Source organism: the organism of the source record quoted next, unplaced genomic scaffold, assembly GCF_019419815.1.
Source record: "Pyrus x bretschneideri cultivar Hongxiangsu unplaced genomic scaffold, Pyrus_bretschneideri_v1 Contig5, whole genome shotgun sequence".
Taxonomy (NCBI): domain Eukaryota; kingdom Viridiplantae; phylum Streptophyta; class Magnoliopsida; order Rosales; family Rosaceae; genus Pyrus; species Pyrus x bretschneideri.
In genome coordinates, this window is record NW_025999787.1 from 1823701 (window position 1) to 1836334 (window position 12634).

A 12634-nucleotide genomic window follows, 5' to 3' on the forward strand; every position below is an offset into this window, starting at 1 on the left:
GCTTTCAGGTTCACGAAACAAAGATACCCAGATGTAGTTTTTGTAATGAGTTCGAAGGTATTCTTTATATTTGCTAGATTTGCTCTTCGGTTCATGTTCAAATTACGCAATTTTGTATACCAACATAAAAGCTCAGTAATGCGTCTTAGGAAATTATAATTTTAAGGGTACATTAGTACTTTTATATCAACTTTTGATTATGATTATCATAAACTTAAAAAGGATGGCTATAATTCTATATGGAGTCCAAATTTTAGTTACTTTTCCAAGTTTCCCATATTGCTGTCTGTACAAATCAATCTTTGCAAAAGACAACCACCTCCATGAAACGGGTTCAACATAAGCATGATGTTCCAATCTAATAGGACACTGTTATGCGGAGAAAAAACTTCAAATGAACAATGCATTATTGGATTGAAACACTATATGGCGGTAAACTTAATCTCAAAAGTCCTCCATAGTAAATATAATTGGATAGTGATTTTTGCACCCTCATTTTCACTTCTCTGCAGTAAGCACTCACTTGTTCTTAGCCAATAGATTGAGTAAATAAAAGAAGAGTTACGCTACATAATTTAAAAGAGTGCATATGGTTAAAAGAAATTACAGGAATCACTTCCAATTATAAATAAAGACATACTTAGATATGCCTACAAAAAATTACACTTTTTTCGTACACTCTATTACGTCTCACTTTACCTCTTTGTTTTCTTCTTGTGTCCCACTGCCCATTTCGTCAATTCAGTTCAAGAGGCTGCATAATTTATGAGAATGCTAGCAACCTTATCATTTTGACCTCCTCTTGTAAATTCTCATTTCTCCTTCTTATCTTTAACATCACACGATGATCCAAACCATTTATTTGCCAAACTACCTCTTAAAGATCACGGTGATCTATAGTATTTATGTTCTAAATCCCCTTTCAATTATCCAACAAACTAACACATGTTTTTTCAATTAAACCGAAATTATGACAACCTTAATTGAATTCTGATTTGGTTGTTTTGCAAAATTAATCTTTAAACGGTAATATTTCCTATCAACCGATTTCCGAAAAAAAAAATAAATAAATAAAATACTTGTGAGGCGTTCTGTATAAATTGTCGTTGTCAAGTGTATTTCCTAGTTTACTATTAAATGTTTGGATATATATTGAAGTAACATAGAGGAGAGACGAATGGATTAACCTACACAATAACCCCTCAACACACAGCGACCGTAAATTTCAAATGTCTTGTCGGGAAACAAGCCGGATCATACCAGACTCCCTTAGTTTTTCTTCTTATTTTGCCAGAGGAATAAGGACCAAATTAATGTTAAACTACAACAAAATTAATATCTTTATTCGATAAAATCGCAAACAAGCTTCACCGCAGGCCAGCCTCAATCCGCTTCTCCTTTTGCTGTTAAATTCGACTGCCAATAATGCTAGGGAGATGAAACTTGCAGTATGTTTGAGATGCAGTACAACCTCAGAGATACTAATCATAGAAGGGGAAACTGCTGAAAACTTCAGTTGCAGTGTGGGGTCATTTTACCTTATAGCATTCCATCTCCATTGTCTAGCTCATTACTCAGCCACAACCATTTACAGAAGTTATCGTCTCCAGAACAAGCCGGAAAATGAAGGCCTCCTGCAAACAGTAACTAGGCAGGAGAAATATTTAGATGGGAAGGAGATGGCGACCTCTCTTTTCTTTTGCCTGTCACAACTGTGGTTTTATCATCGTGACTGGCAACAGAGTCTGATGTGCATGATCGTAACTCATGGTTGTCGCAAATACCACCGTTCTGAGAAGATGCCAATTTCTGTGAGACTACACCACAAGCTTTAGATACACTTTGCCGTGTAATACAGAGCCAGGTTCTTGCAGGCTCCTGACAGCTTTCATCTGCTACGGGCACATGCCATGATCCATTTTCGGATTCCTGAAACACATTTAAGGGATCAGCTAATCACCAACACAGACTATATTTGAGACCATTTAAATGTCTCCAAACATTTAAAACAATCATCCAACTAGTGAAGATTATCATCATTCTATTACGCAACTGAGATTTATTTGAGACCATTTAAATCAAACGTTAAGCATCCAAAGCGCCTCAGAAATGGCAAACTAAAACAGCGTTTTACTAATTAAGGTGACAATTGAGGGGCAACTTGGGAGTCATAATCTATCTATAGCAAAGTTCAAGCCCAACTTAAGTCTGTTTAAACCAAGGTGCCAATTGATTAACATGTTGAAATCTATATCTCTATTGTTCAACTGCTGTTGAAAAGATTACGACTAACTTTACACAAAAAAAACCTATTGCCATCAAGCTTGAGCATAAGAAACAGTCATCGCAACTTTCGCATCAGCATGAGAGACTATAAACGTAGAAATATACAAATTAATGCAAGGTAAGCATCTTTATTAATGCAAGAAAAGCAAGTACCTAAAGGAATCATTCAAAACTGCATGGCATACTTTAGATTTTAGGTTTTACCCATACAAGTGTTCCTCCTGAATATCCGGAATGATTTATCTTAAATTTACAATCCAATAAAATCTTGTATGTTCATTACTCATATATTTCCACATTCCTCAGTTTATTTTCCACATTAATTTCCTATATGAATAAGAATGGCAGTCTTATTTGAACCCCCAATTTCCAACATAGCAAATTTTTTGAAACTTTATAGTGTAATTTTCCCATCAAAACCTTTGAAAATATTGAAATAAACAAATAAATATAATACTTTCATCCTCCCAGTCACTGTTGCAGGACTGACATCACCACCTAGGGGTTTCTGCAACCTCTCTCAAAACCAGCAAAGGTGCCGTGCATCCTTTCTTTCACAATTATTTGTGTTTGACAAAAATAAAAAGTAGATTTGGAACAAAATAAAATGAATGAAGGTTGCCATTGTACTTTCATCAACCAAAAGAACATTTTACAAATTAGGATTCAAATAAAACCATTAAGTTGAAAAAAATACCCTGTCAGCATAAACAATTAAGAAGTGTACCATAAGATAAATCAGATAGACAAAGGAACGGAAGATAATCAGTAAGGACAGTCTACCGAAAGTAACCATGAGAAATTCAAAATGGTACCTGGATGACTGAAGAATATGTGGGCGGCATCTGAAGTTTCAGATTGCCTTTGGCAAAAGTGTATCGAACCTGAAACACAAGATGCAAGAGAACTTCTAGGATTAACGATTCAATGAGTGAATAGATCAGTTCACATTTTAAGCAAACCAAAAACTAATCAACTAGATTTGACAAACCATCTAACATAGCAAAAAGACAAATATGCAGAAACACCGGTTGGATTAATATCTTTTGACTTTATGTGCTTTTCTACATAAGGTTTAACACGATTTTCTCTATGTTACATCAACATACAACAAATATGCAATGTAATGACAATGATTTTGCCTTGTAATATCGTTAGAGGCTGATGGTAATGTAGAATATGGGGAGCACAACCCTTGAATTAGTGTTTGTCTTTGATTTATCCAAATTCAAGCACGTAGCGGGTACACTGGCTAGAGAAGGAAATGGAAAGGAAGACACACCTCGGCACACATACAAGAATATAACTATCACTAACTGTAGGTTACCTATAACTTACTGTCTCAAATCTGTTTGGAGGCGGGGCGGTAGTGGAAACACCTTTGCCCAGTGGGAAAAGGCTTAAACTCTCTTAGACGTGGTCAAGACGCGACTAGGCGGCTGAGGCGTGTGACTGGGCGTTCCCAGACCCTTCATCTTCCTGGGACCTTCGAAGTCGAAGGCTGGGATGGCTCTGAGTTGTGCTGCAGTGGCATCTTCATGAAGAAGACGACCGCGAAGAAGAAGAAAGCTAGGTTTTTTTTTTTTTTTTTTTCAAGACTTTGGCCCAAAACGACATGGTTTTGGCCAAGTCTTTTAAATATTTTTAAATGACTTGGACCAAAATGACGTTGTTTGGCCAAGTCTAAATTTTTTTAATATAACCCCAGCAGGTCCCTCCCTTCTTCCCCATCCCTATACCCGATTTTCACATTTACAATTCACCCAATCCCCAATTCCCCAATTCCTCAAACCCTAAACTCTCCCCAATCCCATATTTCAATTTTACCCCAATCTCATACCTCAATTTGCTTCAAAATTATCCACACCACCACAGTTTGTTTCAAAATTCAAGTAAGGTTTTTAGTATTCTAATTTCTAATTCTAAATGGTCAGTTTGATTGTTGATTAATATGTTCTTCAAAGTATTATATTAATTTACATATATATTAAAAACTTCAGGTCCTGTGAGGCAATGCCTCATGCCTCAAGGCTTTCGCCTATGTGGGCTATCCATGAGACGCCTCGCCTACGCCTTCGCCTTTAAAAACATTGAATGAAAGGTAAATTATTAGCATTGTCCAACTCAAAACATATTTCGAATCAAAAACTCAAAAACAGTGTTTATAAGATGTATCTGAATTATATTAGAACTTATTCCTTGCATCTATGGTTCATAAATTGCTCAAGACTAGGACCCCTTTATCTGCAACTCATACCCATCTCTCATCACCCCTATTAAATAAAATCCACTCAACTTTCTGTAGTGTGATTTAAGTCATCCACGGGGTCCATCTACACGGTCCCTTTTATTATTTGTGATCATGCAGTGTGATTTTAGGATTCATATGTCTCGTGTCAACACTACTAAAGAAACGAACAAGTTTCACATATTTTGGTTAAAAGTTAAAAATACAAAAGGAAAATCTTCCTACTTCTGAACTGCATTGAGAGGCACTCTTTCTCTATTAAAAAATTAAAATAAGAAAAAGAAAAATGGGTGCTATTCTTACCAGCTTACTCAAGTAACAGAACTAAGCTGATTAGATTGGTTCAGATGGTCAAGGCAGGTCAGAATCTAAGTTTTAAAGAATCTAAGACTTAAAAAACAACATATTTAAAATGCATACAAGCTCAAGCACTGCAAATGAAAATGTTTAAAATATGAGGTCATGACAGAATTGAATAGCTTCGATAAGGCCAAAAACGCAAGGCATTGCAATACACAGAGTTTCATATCATGCCAAACCATATGGATTCTTCCATACTCGTTCTAAATAGGTAACTAATAGAAGATATCATCTATAATGATATGTTGATGAGATTGTGCAAGAGAATGAGATAAAACATGGAAAAGCCAATAAAAAGTTGAGGGCACATGCAATAACACGTAGAAAGATGTTAAGGTTGTACTAGTAAATGTACTTGGTGTCTCTCTTTCCACTTGAGGAAGAAGCTGCTTCCTAGGAGTTCAAAAATGTGGTCTCGCATTTCATCGTTTGTAACGAGCAAGCATTTGAGTTTCACAGCAGCATAGAGCCAATACCTGAGTCATAGCAGAGAAGTAATTTGATTATTCGGAGCATGACAGTCGTGATGTTTAAAATGGTGAACACAACCACTATAGAGAGAATGGTATTTCATTCATCAAATTTTTTGTCAAAATGGTGAATAGGTGTCAATGTTTTTCTTTTAAAGACAGATACACGGAAAGAGAGAGAGAGAGAATTGCAAAAAATAGAATCAATGTTTTCATCAAAACAGAGAATGTGACCATGAAAAGGGTTTTTTTAGAGAAAGAAAGATAACTGCAGATGATTGCACAACATAAAAGCAGGAAACTAGTAATAACATTCAGTAAGTAGTGGATTGGAGGCTCATACCAATCGTCATTGGAACCACTCGGTGTGGCATAAAGAATGCCTTTACCCATCCACTCCTCGAACAGTTTTCTGTGGGAAGGATTTTCCACAAGTCCCCGGAAACGTCTATTATGCATGACAACAAGTGGCCATTTCCCTCCACTCCTATTGTACAATTCTTTTACAACAGCGTCGAGCTGCTCTATTATAGAACATAAACATAGTGTCATGATTACATGTGGCAAAGAGAGAGGAGGGGGGAAGGTGGGGGCTATGCAATAACAGGAGAAATAAGCAAAAGAAGAGAGAAGCCATAATTTTGAGGTGTACAACCTGAATAAGACTGAATCCACCATCAGCGAAATTTTGCTGGTAAAGCCCAATATTAGCTCCATCCACTATAGCTTCATACTCAGCATGCTTGTCCAGCCAATCCTTTAAAGCAGTTGAGTGGAGATAAATTACAATATGTTCTCAAAGTACTTTTGACCAGGAAATTGAACACGTAAAGTACATGCTTTGCTACTTTCAACTTCTTGATAGACTCAACAACTCTAATTCGACTTATAAATATTTGGTTTCTGTCATTTCAAGACAAACAGATGTGGAAAGTTTAAACCAAGGCAACCACAAAAAAAGATCACCACCCAAAGACTTGGCATCTCCATGGAATCAAAGGTTTTGATTGTTTCCTTCTAATAGTTGGATATGCAATCAAACGTTAAGCGAATGCATTCCAAAGCCCATATTATTCATTTACCCATATTCATAATCCAGTAACAAAGTAAATGAGCTCAATTTAACCCAAAATGACGGGAAAATATGAAAAGAGAGATTTTTGTTTTCTGGTTGTACTCATCATAAAGGCATAGACCTTTGCATACACATTGCATATATTTACAGGTGTAGTAAATCTATGACTCTACCTCTAATACTTTCATACGGGTCAACCGAAACAGACTCAAACTGTAAAGCATCTCAGTTCCTGCATGTTCAATCATTAAAGGCTCGACATATCTACGAAATCCGAATCAAGAAAGCGTTTATACTAATACTGTGGGGAAACGGCATCACACGGTAACAGTTTCATTATTGTCTAATGAATTTTTAAGTCAGTTCTCAATTCCTCAAATTTGAATCCATGGAATCTATTACATCATTACAAACAACAATTAAACATCCACATAAACAATGATTAAAGTTCTAAATAATGCATAGAAAATTAAACAAAGAGAAAGATTTTGGCTCACCTGGAACTCACTGAAATTAGACTTAACCTCCCTTTCCATTGCCAAAGCAGCAACCGACTGCGCAAACCTCTCCGTCTCCGCACAATCAAGGTCAACACAAACTAAACGCTCACCACAAGAGCTACATTGACTGCTGCTCAAATCCACATTGGCTCTCCTCACATCCCAAACCCCCTTCCCGATCCACCCCTGCCCGTGCCACCCTCCTCCATTCCTCAAAACTGACTCTTTAACCCGAACTGAGTCCCAATTCACCTCACCCACCTCACAAGCCGCTCCACCACAAAACCAATCCTCAATGTTCTTGGCCGTTGATTCACTAACACACCTCCCTGCATTCCTCAACTTATGCAAGTACCCATAAACCCTCTCCCCATTTCCCGTTTCCGCGCTGACCTTCAACAACGCTGCAATCTCCGGCTCCTCCAGGCTCACCCCCACCATACCCATATGCTCCTCCACCTCATACGCCTTCTCCGCCTCCAATTTCTCACAAAAGCAAAACAATGCCGGGTCATAACTCCGCAACCTCGGAAAAATTTTATACTTCTCCATACCCTTCACCAGCCCAAACGCATAATCCCCATCGCCTTTGGCAGCGGCAAGCCGGGCCATGGCGGTGATGGTGGCCTCATTCGGAAGTATCCCGATCGACAACATGTGATCGAACATGCGGAAGCCATTTTCCAAGGACAATTGCTTGATGGAGGGGTCGGCGACGGAGTTTGAGCAGAGGTAGAGGAGAGTGTTGAAGTGGTGGTGGTTGAGGCGGGTGTTCTGAGAAACGGCGGATTCGTAGAGGGAGATGGCGGCGGGGAGGTCTTTGTGCTTGGAGCAGAGAGTGAGGGAGGAGTGGAATTGGGCTTCTGGGGTTTGCTTCTTCTTGATCTTCTTCGGGGTCCCCATTGGCATGGCGGAGTAGGGTTCTGGGGAAGACAAAAAACGGAGGTTTCTGGTTCTTAATGTTTAAATAAGTATGGGCTGGGCTTGCATATAGAGAGTGCAAGGTGAGAGAACGTTGGATTTATAAGAAGATGGGCTGGACTTTGAATACAAACTAAATAGTTGCTTTTTTTTTTTTTTTTCTTTTTTGAGAATTAATGGTTGCTTCAAGCTCTATGATGTTTAAGCTTGGGTCGTTTCTTCTTCCTCCTATTCTTTCTCATTGAATCTGGTTCTTCAGGGTGTTGGTCTCTGTTATCATCGGCGATCCCGGAGCTGGGACTGTTGTCGGACAAGTTGAATTGAACTCAGGTATGTTCTAAGATTTATCCCGATCCTATTTGTTTAGGTTTGTTAATTTTTGCTCTATTTTTTCTGAAATTGATTGATTAATTTGTTGCGTTAGTGTGGTTGCAGATGAGTGTTTGAGGTAGAGATTTTGGGTTTTCCCCAAGGCAAGAACTAAAACCTAAACGGATAAATTAGGACATGAATTATGGATAAAACGCATGCAATAAACTGGTAGAGTCTAAAGCTAATATAATCTGGACTACCAAAATCATGAACTATCAATTTTCTATCTTTTCAATTTCTACAGAGCACCTTCCTGCAAACGATTCTTACAAACTTCCACTCGGTTCTATCAATTTTGTTAGAATTAACAATTTTGTTTGTCATTTATTTATACTTGCATACATATGTCTGCTTTTAAAGGTATGCGCGTTTGGGCACGAACACCCTCTCTTGCATATGAGTTATCCTTGAGCAGATGTATATGAAGTGAATTGCGCTGTCCCAGACTCCCCAACCATGCCAGGCATGTAAATTCATTATTGGTAAGTTAAAGTATGTTATGCATGTTAAACACAAGTTTTGGGTTTTTTGTTACGTAATTAGAATCCATGTTATACATGTTAAACACACGTGCGTAGTGTAGATAATTTTAACCAACATTATAGAATCCATGTTTGATTGAAAAGTTTGAATGTTCTGAGATGGAAAAGATAATTTTTGGGATACTTAGTTTCATCCGGAAACAAATAGTGTTTATCATCACCAAGTGGTACAAAGAGTATTTTAAAGTGTTTTTTAACCAATCTATTGTCGAGTTTTCTAGCGGGTTTCTTATTTTATTTTCTGTTGTTTTGCAAGAAACCAGAGCCTTTCCATGCTCGAGAGTTCCATAGTTATGTCACCGCTCTTTTACATATTTCCACTTTGATTTCCAATACGAGATTAAAGCCTTTGATTTCCAACAAATTTCAGTTAGGTAAATTGATTTCCCTCAAAATATATAAATTATGTGTTTTCTTTAATCATTTTGTTATAATATTCAACCCATTTCAATTTAATACCAACTGAATCCTAATTTGTTCAATTTCTTTTCGTTTGGCTATTGAGTGCGGTTGTTTGCCGTTCTTTTTGAGGTGAGATAAAGTTTATATCTGTAGATATATGTATCTTAACAACAACCATGGGGGTTGCCAATGACTTCTTTTTTTTTTCTCTAAATTTTGTCTTTTCAAGTGCTTTTGAAGGCCAATGGGACCCACATTTATTATTTATAATTTTATTAGGAACGGCCAACGGGGCCCACATTTAGCATCACATTTTGGAGGTTGCATTAAAACGATTTCTAGTGCTATATTCTTTTATTTTTTTTAAAGGGACCTTAATAGGTTATGAGTTTTATTTTTCCTTTTAATTGGAGTTTTTTTTTTGGGATCCAATTCTTTTTTTTTTAATTCTATGTTCGAAAATATAAGCATAGTTTTTTTTTATTATATTTTATTTATTTTTTTTTAAGTATGTAATTGGGCACATATTTATATGTTTATTATAAATTTGCTTGAGTCCACCTAGATTATATGCCCTAGTCCTAAAGCCTAGCGTCTTTAGAACCTTGACTGCCATGAACGTTGTATATTAGCCTTCTGCTTCACAAGAACTGTTCTAGGTTGTTGGCATAGGAGCAACATCACATATGACTTATATACGTCCAATCTCAATATGACAACACCTTTTTAAGACAGTGATACAATAACCAATCTAGTGGTTCAAGTTTGAACATATCAGACTAGTTCTTCTACTTTGCAAACTCCTAAATAGTGCATTTCAATTAAAAAATTTTCTTCATGTACGAAAACTGTGTCCATTCTATGTGAGCACATCACAATGATTATTCTTCAAAACCATATTGCATTTAATTCTTTTAAATCATTTTGCATTTAATTCTTCAAGACCATTATGCATTTATTGTCTTTGCACAATCTACAAATGGAAAATTTGTCGTCCATTTATAGATTGTGCAAAGATTATAAATGCATATTCATATGTAATGAAGTCTATTTTTTGGATACATGACAAGGTCACAGGAAGAATCTATTTTTTGGGACTGTGTAGAGTTTTTCAAAGTGATGGAGGGGGTGAATACTTGAGTCATAAATTTAAACTGTTTTTGCTTGACAAAGACATGCTTCACAAAAAATCATGTCATCACACTCCTGAACAGAATGGTCTTGCTGAGTGAAAACAAAGACACATCCTTAATACAACAATCACACTTCTTCAAATTGCTGCCTTGCCACCAAGGTTTGGTTTCATGGTTGTGTAACCTCAGTCTATGTGATCAACAGAACGCCTTATCAAGATCTTAATATGACCTCACATTGCACATATTTGTTTTGGTAATTCTCCGTCATTATCACATTTTAAAGTGTTTGGTTGTGCTTGTTTTCCTCTTCTAAAACCATACAATTCTACCAAGCTCTAACCTAAAACAAGACAATGTGTGTTTTTATGCAGGTCAATATAAAAGTGTATTTCTACCTTAGTCCAATTTCAGGTAGAATATTTGTCTCAAAACATGTTATATTTGATGAGTCTATATTTCCATATACATCTATATGTCATACTTATTACACAAAAACTAATGTCTCCCCATTAATGTAAACCTCTACAACATCAACACCACAATTAGTCATACATCTTAATACAATAATTCTACCAAGACCACCATTCTCACTGATTAATCAACCTTCATCATCTAGAGCCTCAGAGTCTTTAAATTTAACATCCATTAGTGCTCTAGAGTGTTTCAATTTTTCCACACCTTTTAGTTCAACCCTGCCATCTTGATTTTTAGCCAGAAAGTCTTTATGTTGTTCTTCCAGTTCCTTCAGTAAGTTCACATCCTATGCAATTGTTCAGACCAGTGATGTCTTTGCTATTGAGTCTAGTTATTTTAAGCATTCTAGTAAAATGAAAATTTAGTTGGGTGTAAATTACTTTATAGTATCAGAGGAATCCAAATGGTACTATTGCTAGACACAATGCTAGATTTGTTGCAAAAGGATATAGTCAAGAAGGTGGTATTGCCTCTAGTGAGACATTTAGTCATGTGGTTAAACCCACCATTGTCAAACTCATTTTAGCATTGGCAGCTCAATTTAATTGGTTAGCAAAACAATTAGGTGTAAAAATGCATATTTCTTCATGGCGAATTACATGAAGAAGTGTACATGGCTCAGCCTCAAGGGTCTATTAGTCAGATCATCCTTCTAGTTTTGTGTGCAAACTTAAAAAGTCTTTGTATGGTCTAAAGCAAGCTCCAAGGGCTTGGAATGAAAAGTTTACTAGTTTTCTATATGTTTTGGGTTCCAAATCTCTTATGCAAATCAATCTCTATTTGTTAAACACTCTTTTCTTGGTAGTGTGGTTTTGTTGTTCTACGTGGATGATACTATTCTTACTAGTAGCAGTTCTCAACTCATCTGTGATGTTATTTTGGCCTTAACTAAGGAGTTTAATATGAAAGATTTGGGGCAATTGAATTACTTTCTGGGATTGCAGATTACATATCAGTTCACTAGTTTGTTTATCTCTCAAACTAAGTGTATTGGAGATTTGTTGCAAAAAGTTGACCGGCAAGATTGCAAGCCTTGTGCTACACCATGTTTACCTTATCATAGGCTTTTAAAAGATGAGGGAAAGCTATATTATAGTCCAGAGCAGTATATAAGTATTGTTGGAGCTTTGCAATATCTCACTTTTAGTAGGCCTGACAGTGCCTTTTCAGTCAATAACCAGCATTGTCAATTTATGCATAACTCAATAAACTCTCATGTTGTCGCAGTGAAAAGAATTCTTAGGTATCTCACTATAGACTCCATTTGCAAGTCTATAGTGATGCAGACTGGACTGGTGACCGTAATGACAAGAGATCCACTTCTATTTATGTTGTTGTTTGGGCCCAAGATAACACTTTGGGCTGAGCCTAGAATTGTTCTTGGTCCAATAAGGAATATCGAGAATATTCCTTGCCAAGGGCCAAGTCCAGTATAGTTCAACTGAATCCTATCAGAAGATGGTTTTGCCTGGATAAAGGTGAAGTGATCAAATCCTAGTGCAATGAGGATTCTTTGGAAGTTAAGGATGATTCGAATCATAAAAGATGCTGAGAATCAAGGGATCGAATCTGAATGATTAAAGAGCTTGGTTTAAAATCCTATGAGGGTTAGGATTGGTCGAAACCTAATCAGATTGAGTTGAGGAGTTCTAGTCCAAGTGAAATTTTACCTTGGCCATTAGGGAAATTACTACTATAAATAGAGAGGGGAGTGCATCATTCAAGTGCCTCTAATTCAATACACAATTGCCATGCGCAAACCTCTCAAACACCAAGAATTTTTATTTTCTTTTTTCTTGCCAACACATCTTCAGTTTGGATAAACAGCATTGTGGAGGCAACTGTCAA

At 36.7% G+C, this 12634-nt stretch overlaps 1 protein-coding gene and 1 long non-coding RNA gene across 3 annotated transcripts; one reads left to right on the forward strand and one right to left on the reverse strand.

Annotated features, from left to right (window-relative positions):
* Positions 1-1182: 1182 nt before the first annotated feature.
* On the reverse strand, positions 1183-7774 carry LOC103954214 (proteinaceous RNase P 2). 2 transcript variants are annotated; one of them, XM_009366018.3, is made up of 6 exons: positions 6937-7774; positions 6020-6121; positions 5708-5883; positions 5250-5370; positions 3102-3170; positions 1183-1929 (listed from the first exon to the last, which is right to left on the reverse strand). In XM_009366018.3, the coding sequence occupies exons 1-6, from the start codon at positions 7606-7608 to the stop codon at positions 1648-1650; spliced, it is 1422 nt and encodes a 473-aa protein (XP_009364293.2). In that variant the 5' UTR covers positions 7609-7774; the 3' UTR covers positions 1183-1647. The 2 variants fall into 2 exon arrangements, with proteins under 2 accessions (XP_009364293.2, XP_048425154.1); XM_048569197.1 differs by having other exon boundaries at positions 5238-5370.
* LOC125470308 lies at positions 7614-12000 on the forward strand. Its single transcript, XR_007252587.1, has 3 exons — positions 7614-8190; positions 8648-8714; positions 10684-12000. It is a non-coding gene; the product is annotated as an uncharacterized LOC125470308 (long non-coding RNA).
* The last annotated feature ends 634 nt before the right edge of the window (positions 12001-12634 follow it).

What these genes read in the sequence shown, in the direction of transcription:
- LOC103954214 (XM_048569197.1), bottom strand. Translation starts at nt 7,608, where the DNA reads ATGTTCGATCACATGTTGTCGATCGGGATACTTCCGAATGAGGCCACC. An exon ending in CTAATTTCAGTGAGTTCCAG is followed by an intron (nt 6,122 to 6,936) that starts GTGAGCCAAAAT and finishes ACTGCTTTAAAG; the next exon opens with GATTGGCTGGACAAGCATGC. An exon ending in GACACCAAGTACATTTACTA is followed by an intron (nt 3,171 to 5,237) that starts GTACAACCTTAA and finishes CTTGTGTTTCAG; the next exon opens with GTTCGATACACTTTTGCCAA.